Raw genomic sequence first — 8,511 nt, 5'->3', positions numbered from 1 at the left:
CACGCATGAAGGTAAGTGTACATACTCAGTTCCTATATCCAAAAACAAACACATACATACATACATACATACATACATACATACATACATACACACAATCAGCCAAAAAAAGTAAATGCATTAGATACCTGGGACTAAACATTTAAAATCACCTGACTATATTTGTATTCAGAAAATGTGCATTTGTCAAATATATAAAGGCACCATTGTGAAACAGGTGCATGAGAGACAGGCAGCATGACCACTTATTAGCCATGACAATAGACACAATCAGCTGACTTTGAAGACAAGGCCAGCCATAACCATGACTCTTACATTCACTACTCAAGTCTAGGAAAATATCAAGTTGTTCATCTAGGCTATCAAAAATTTTGAGCTTACAGCTCCCAATGTGAAGTTACTAAGAAACACAGATGAAAATGACTGTTCATCATCAGTGGATGCTTCACACCTCATTGAAAGCCCAAGAGGGAACATGATTTCTGAATCACAATATACTGTCAAATACAAAGTGATGAGACACTACATAATGACTCAGTGATCAACAATGCAGACAGTTTCAGCAGCAGGAGAGGACATCGAGGGTGCATGTCATTATTAGTATATTAGACTCCAGTGCATAGTCCTCTTTGAGAACAAAGTCCAGGATTAGCTCTTTGTGTAATGTATGTATTATGATACTAAAGAAGGAAAGAAAGTGCTGCACTGAACTGATACATAGGACTGTTCTTTTCCAGTCTTTACATGAAGACAGAAGATACTGTAATTTGATTGTCTAATGTTAATTCTAATTACTGCTTTGATAGATATCTAATTAACAAGTACAGGGGTATATTGTTTTATTGTGCTTCATTTTATTGTGCTTCACAGTCAGTGCATTTTTTTTTACAAATTAGAGGTCTGTGGCAACTTCGTGTTAAGCAAGTTTATTGGTGTCATTTATCCAAGAGCATTTTTTCACTTTCTGTCTCTGTATCACATTTGGGTAATTTTCACATATTGAAAACTTTTTAATTATTATTATATTTGTTATGGTTATCTTTGATCAGTGATTATAATTCGCTGAAAGCTCAGATTATGGTTAGCAATTTTTAGCAATATTTTTAAATAAGGTTTGTACTTTTTAAGACCAAATGGCATTGCACACTTAATAGTATAGTGGACACATAGTATGCTATAGTATAGTATAGTATAGTATAGTATAGTATAGTAGAGTGTAAACATAACTTTTATATGTACTGGGAAGCTAAAACATTCATTTGACTCTCTTTATTACAATATTCACTTTGTGGTAGTGGTCTGGACCTGATCTCCCAATATCTCTGAAGTATGCCAGTATAGTATATTGCAGACCTCTTACATAGAGGTTGTGGGATAAGAAAAAGAAACCATGGAGGAAAGAATTCTTCACAGTCAAAGATGAATCATCAACTCTAAACATATTTACCTGCCTCCTTTCTAAGAGCTGTCTAAAATTCTCTCCCACCCATCCCCAAATTTATTCTTCCAGATTGTGCATTATTAGCTTTAGCCAAGTTTGTCACTTCTATTTTTCCTGGGTATGCACAGCTAAATGATAGCAGACTGGAGTCAATTAATACTGGCTCATGAGAGCTGATTATGTGCATCTGTCTCCATGTTCACTGATGCTACATTGGTGACTGGAATTAATGGTGGAGCAGGAAGGTAGGGGGATACTCAAACGTTTGGAATTGATGGAGGGGAATGCTTTTAACATTTAAATAGAATATTGTGGCTCATGCATTTTTCACAGGGTCTCCTTTAATATTCAAAAGGCTAGGGAAATGGAGAATCTCAATCCGGCTGCCACCTTCTCTTCCCACCCTCTGATTCCATCCTGCAACTGTGAGGGGCCCCACATATAAGTGTGGTAGGGTGACCAACATTTCCACTTTGGCTGGGACTAAGGGTTTTGGAGGATATAGAACTTCAATGCTATAATTGGTACAATTCCAGAAAACCATGATTGGTCGGTCACCTTTTGGATGAAGGAAAAAGGATTATGCAAGCAGGCCCTGAAAACAACACAACTTCTGTTGGTCAGAGAGTTCTAGGGTTTTGAAAACCCAAAGCATGACCTAGACAAGTGTGAGTGACTGTGTGATGGCACATGAACTCTGTTTGGCTCTATTCCTTTTACTTCACAGACTCGTTTTTCCCAGAATTATGATAGATTCGAGGCATGTCACAGTAGAAACAGATACAAAGATGTTTATAAAGTAACAGATATTGAAAGTATGTTCAAGCCCTCCTTATTTCTTTTCTTCAGTCTTCCAAAGCCTTCCTTCCTGACCTGTGTCCATTTTTTGTCCTTTCCAGTCTGTGGACCATATTACATATAACACGATTGATAAAACCCGTGTAAAGCTCTTTAATGGTCTTGAGCAAAAGAGGAGAATCCCTAATTTGGTAAAATGAGCCCGGCACGATATACTAGGCACCCCTCACACACACACTACATTCACTTTATGCCACCCACCCCATCACTCATAGTCATACAGACCTTACTTTTTGTTCCTTAAATGGTTCAGATTCTTCCATGCTTCAGAGCCTTTGCACATGCCAAGCCCCATGTGCCACAGTCACTATATCAAGTCTCCTTCCTGATAAAGTTGTCCCTATCCATTCTTCAGTCTAGTTCATGGCCTCATCCCAGGCTGTCAGGGCTCACTCTGCTTTTCCTTTTGGGCGCATTTTGTACTTAGATATGATGATATATCATTTGAGGAGCATCCAAATCCTCTCCTGCACCCATAAACTCAGTGAGGGCAGTATAACCTTTTTGCTGCTTCTTTTCCATATTCAGGCTTAGATAATAAATAGTAACTATTTGAGGAAAATGGGAAGGTAGAAATAAAGGAAGAAAGTAGAGGTAAGCAAGCTTTAACATAATGTGGGAAAGTTCTCTAAATTGGGAGTTTAAAATTTTTTTAAGTTTATTTATTTTGAGAGAGACAGAGCATGAGCTGGTGAGGGGCAGAAGGAAAGAGGGAGAATCCGGAAGAAGGCTCTGTGCAATGACTGCAGTGGTACTAGAACTCATGAAACCGTGAGATCATGATCTGAGCTGAAATCAAGAGGTGGACCCTTAACTAATTGAGCCACCTAAATGCCCCTAAATTGGGAGTTTTAATAGTTCTATCTGATACGGACATTTTGTAAGACCTCAGTCATTTTGAGGATAGGAGTTATTTTGTCACAACGTATTTGATTCCCTTTTAAGGAGAAAGCATTAGCAGATTAGTATATTTACACTGGAAAGACTTTGTTTCATGATGTCCTGGATTTATGAAATAGCACTGAGGAATCATAACAAAACTATGGAAATTTAAATAGAAATTATAGAGTATTTGAAAATTCTCTTCATTTTCCTCCTTCCCACATTTTGATCCTGATCATAATACTTTTATAAAATCCCATACCAGAAGGTAAAAAAGTATTACACTCACCCTCAGTAAGATGTAAAAGATTAAAAAAGCATAGTTATTCTTCCATATAGTTTCTAGCAGCTGTAATATTTGAAAATGCAAATTGCCTTAAGTTGAAAATTTCAGTTGGTACTTCAATTTTGTGGATACTATTTTGATAATAAGATCATTCCATATGGCCAAATAAAACTGCCCAAGTTTTGTGTTCCTAAGGCAATTATCAAGCAATATATACAATAGTTACCTATTCAAATGAGAATTACTCGACTTTCATCTCTTTGAACCTTATCAGAGAGTTTATGCCAAGAAACCATTTTACCTAGAGAAGGAAACCACATACCCTTTGAGAAATAACAGTTCATCTTTAAATGCTGGTGGTAAATAAGAGCTGTAAAATCACTTAGACAAACTAGACAACAAATATATTGTATAGCTGGAGACACCTTTCTTATATAAACTCTAGAAAATATGTGTTTTATACCTACGACAAAGCCTAGGGCAAAAGATCTATGCCTAAGATGGGCAGCGGGGAAAGAAAAGGGCCTTTAGGCCCAAGTGGCAAACACAATTCATTTCCAGGTAGCCCACAGGAGAATATACCTAACCCTCTGCTCTGCGCATGGGACAAGTTGTGCCCACAAAGGCATATACTGTTGCTGTATCTATGGTGGGGACGTCCTGAAAGAGCGTCTTCCTGCTGTCAACGCGCCTCTATGGTTCCATGCGGGAAGATGGACTATATTACGAAGGCGCATGCGCAGGCGTGAGAACGTGCACTTCCTTCTCTTCAAGGCTCTCCGAGTTCTTGCTGTTGCCATGGGCCGCAGACCAGCTCGATGTTACCGGTACTGCAAAAACAAGCCGTATCCAAAGTCTCGTTTCTGCCGTGGTGTTCCTGATGCCAAGATCCGCATCTTTGACCTGGGTCGGAAGAAGGCAAAAGTGGATGAGTTCCCACTCTGTGGTCACATGGTGTCTGATGAATATGAGCAGCTCTCCTCTGAAGCCCTGGAGGCCGCTCGAATTTGTGCCAACAAGTATATGGTGAAGAGTTGTGGCAAAGACGGCTTTCATATTCGAGTGCGGCTTCATCCCTTCCATGTCATCCGCATCAACAAGATGTTGTCCTGTGCTGGGGCTGACAGGCTCCAGACAGGTATGCGAGGTGCCTTTGGAAAGCCCCAGGGCACAGTGGCCAGAGTCCATATTGGTCAAGTCATCATGTCCATCCGCACCAAACTTCAGAATAAGGCACACGTGATTGAAGCCTTACGCAGGGCCAAGTTCAAGTTCCCTGGCCGCCAGAAGATCCATATCTCCAAGAAGTGGGGCTTTACCAAGTTTAATGCTAATGAATTTGAAGACAAAGTGGCTAAGAAGCGTCTCATCCAGGATGGTTGTGGAGTCAAATATGTTCCCAATCGTGGCCCTCTGGACAGGTGGCGAGCTCTGCACTCCTGAGGTCTTTGACAGCACTGATTCCTTTGGCCATGCTAGCCTCACATGCTCACCAATAAATTTTATTTGCTGACAAAAAATAAGTATTTTTTAGTATTTTAAATATTTTTAAATGTTTGTCCAATTTTTAGAATATAGACCATGAGAGAAATAGTTTTATATTAAAAGAGAGTTTCAATAGCAAATGATGCTTTTCCTCAAGTATGAATGAAATAATTTGTATGCAATTTACAGAGAAAGTTACTGCAATTCTAATCCAAACACTTTTAATTTGGGAGAATGTAAGGAAATATGTCAAAAGTTTTGTTTGTAGTGACATCATAAGTTATGCTGCTATCCTTACCTGGAATAAAAAAATAGCTAGAAAACATCCAAGAATTGTAGAGAAAAAAATTGTTATTGTTTATGAAAAATAAACAATAGGGATGACAATAATGATATTTATTAGTGATATTTCAACTGCAATCTCTTTGAAACTAAAAAAAGCCTATTCTTAAACTTGTTGTTTATGTTTTCCTTATAAATTTCTGCACATTGATTTTAGAATTTTGTATCACCTCTAATTATCAGCATTTGGACAGTTGGTTGTGACTGCAAAAGGTTTCCTCAGACAAGCCTTACATTATTTCACACTCAGGAGACAACAGTCCAATCTTTTCTTCATTACAGAAAGGTCATAGGTTGACAACAGAGTTCACATTGCTTGTATCGAAGTCCCAGTAGAACCACCAGAAAAGAGAAAATGACACCAAATCAACTATCTGTGCTTTAAAAGGACCCTAGAGAGACTTTACAATCTGTAGGTGCTTGCTCTACATTAGAGTTACATTGATCATACAGGTGGTTTTTGTTGTTTGTTTTATTTTTGAAACTACATAAGCTAAAATTACTGGGTCTGTGTTATATTTTAAAATTCTGGTTCCTTATTTAGTCTTCTGAATCTCAATCTTGCCAACAGTGACCTCACCTTTTGGAAACTAACCACTCGTTTTCAGGGTCAACATACTGAATGAAAGCAACAAAGGGAATACTGAACGGTATTGAGATACGCACTTATTAATGTGTTCCCATTTACTTAAAAACTTCCTTTGTCAATCCTAAAATTTTGCATATGGCAATATTTTTTTCAGGGTCCTGCCGTAAGATATGTCCTACTTGTATATTTTAAAGCAAGGTTGCTGTATTAAGCTATAATATTTTCCATATTATATATAAGTGAGGACGATAAATAGTAAATAATATGAATATACATACAGTGTTCTTTCACCTAAGAAGCACTTTCCTTGATGTGTTTTACTTGATACTTTAAAATTCCTCAAGGTTTCTAGGAAATAAAGTACTGTGCAGATCTTCTGACTCCTATCCAGTCTCATTTACTTTTTGCCACACAGTCTTTCAAAACGAAAACTTGTATTGAAATGTGAAACACAACGAAACAGTCCCTTAGTTACCTGTTTTTTTTTTAATTTAAGTTTATTTATTTTGAGATAGAGGGAGAGAGAAAAAGCACATGTGTGAAAGTGAGTTGGGGGGAGGGGCAGAAAAAGGAGAATAATTCCAAGGAGGCTCTGCATGTTCTCAGTGCAAAGCCAGATGCGGGGCTTGAACTCAGGAAATGTGAGATCATGACCTCAGCCGAAATCAAGAGTCAGATGCTCAACCAACTGAGCCACCCAGATGCCCCAGTTATTATGTTAATATAACAATGATGCAGCTTTTAAAATATTTTCCAGCTTCATTATTCACCCTTCTCTTTGACCTCAAACTTCTCAAATGTCTTGACCTTCAAACTTGGAACTCTGTACTTACTAAATACAGGGAGGGAGCTAAGGAAAAGCCAATAAACATCTTCAGAGTCTGGTAGCTATGATTATTTATGCATATAGATAAGTAGATAAGAAGAAAGTGAAAGATTAAAAATTTTATACTAAAACCTGGTAGGTAGGTGTCATTAAGACTTATTATTTGATTTCTCCTACAGTTTTCTATGATAAGCTATTATATATATTTTATTTCCTTTAATGTTGATAGAAGAACACTTTCACTTTTTTAAGCAACAATGCTATTATGTCTCTAAGTCATGATTTTATTTTTTCAGTATTTTTCTGTTTTCTGGTCATTGTAGTTATTGACAGATTGATAAGATAGTTGAGGTGAAGGATGATTTGATTATATTTTTTGCAGAGCTCATCATTATTTCTAAATTTCTATTCAAAATGTAAATTTTAATTTGGGAACATATTATGTATTCATATATTCATGCACCACTTCAATGAAACAGAACTATCTGCTTTTTTCAAAAAAAAAATACAAGTACAGTTAACTAAATTCAAGTAAATGTTGCTCTCTAAAACTCTCATTTGGTTAATGGAGTTTCCAGGTTTTATGGAAAATAGTGACTGTATCAGAAGATGATGAAAACTTTAATTGGACCATGCATCATTACCAACTCAGTTTTGAAAATGACCATTATATAATCTACCATTTCTCCCCCTGCTTCAAAATATCCAGTTCTACGAAGCATACATAGCCTGAAGTCCTTAATTTTTATAAAAATAAACACTAACTGTGGCGTGAATTGGATGTCACTAACACTGGCATTTAATTTCCATTTTAGCAGCTTGCCTATCCTGACAAAATTCAAGTAAGGCTTTCTGATTCTTAGAGTGTCACCATGGACCTAAGGATTAAGTTGGGAGATCATTAACCCCCAATCACCTCTTGCTTTATATAAATGACATAGGTTTGGGGTATTTCTTAGAGTAGTGACTTTGGTGTTTTCATAAAAATACCTACTTGTTTTTAATAAGGAATGCAGAAAATAATGAGTAAAGTCAAAGTGAATTAAATTACACCATCAATAATAATTCAAAGTGAAGCCATTGTCATGCTTAACAGTGGATAATAAGGGAAGCTCTGACTGGATTCTCAGTTTCTCCACATACTTGGGCAAATTACTTAGTATCACCATTACTTAATTTTCTCAACTGTAAAATGAAGTTAAGACACTATAGATTATAAGGTTGTTTTAGGATTGAATTAGATAATTCACTGAGAAAATGAGTAAGATTATGTCTTGCACATATTAAGTATACAAAATTAGTGTCAATTTATAAGTTAATATTCATGTTATCATTACTTCATTTGCTCCTGCATCACTGCTTCTCAGCCTCTGATTTTTGCTGCTTGTAGTGTTATTATTTTTTCATAATTTACAATACCAATACTATTTGGCAACCATTATTCCCTCTAATTGTCTAATCTGAGTTCTTGATTTAATTGGATTCAATATTCTTTTTTTTTTTCAACGTTTATTTATTTTTGGGACAGAGAGAGACAGAGCATGAACGGGGGAGGGGCAGAGAGAGAGGGAGACACAGAATCGGAAACAGGCTCCAGGCTCTGAGCCATTAGCCCAGAGCCCAAGGCGGGGCTCGAACTCACGGACCGCGAGATCGTGACCTGGCTGAAGTCGGACGCTTAGCCGACTGCGCCACCCAGGCGCCCCTGGATTCAATATTCTGATTTTAGTTTTTGTTAATTTTTATCTTTAGTTTTGTAATTTCCACTTTCATATTCTATTTGGGTGTCTATTCTTGGGCTC

The 8,511-nt window shown here is 37.0% G+C and overlaps 1 protein-coding gene across 1 annotated transcript; it reads left to right on the top strand.

Moving 5' to 3' along the window:
• The first annotated feature begins 4,187 nt into the window (after window positions 1-4,187).
• Window positions 4,188-4,990, top strand: RPL10L (ribosomal protein L10 like). The gene has a single exon (XM_043554497.1). It carries the CDS (start codon window positions 4,203-4,205, stop codon window positions 4,908-4,910), a length of 708 nt encoding a protein of 235 aa, XP_043410432.1. The 5' UTR covers window positions 4,188-4,202; the 3' UTR covers window positions 4,911-4,990.
• Window positions 4,991-8,511: the final 3,521 nt, after the last annotated feature.

Source organism: Prionailurus bengalensis, chromosome B3, assembly GCF_016509475.1.
Source record: "Prionailurus bengalensis isolate Pbe53 chromosome B3, Fcat_Pben_1.1_paternal_pri, whole genome shotgun sequence".
Taxonomy (NCBI): domain Eukaryota; kingdom Metazoa; phylum Chordata; class Mammalia; order Carnivora; family Felidae; genus Prionailurus; species Prionailurus bengalensis.
The sequence above is the reverse complement of the archived record's forward strand: the minus strand, read 5'-3'. Positions and strand labels throughout refer to the sequence as shown.

What these genes read in the sequence shown, in the direction of transcription:
- RPL10L (XM_043554497.1), top strand. Translation starts at nt 4,203, where the DNA reads ATGCGCAGGCGTGAGAACGTGCACTTCCTTCTCTTCAAGGCTCTCCGA.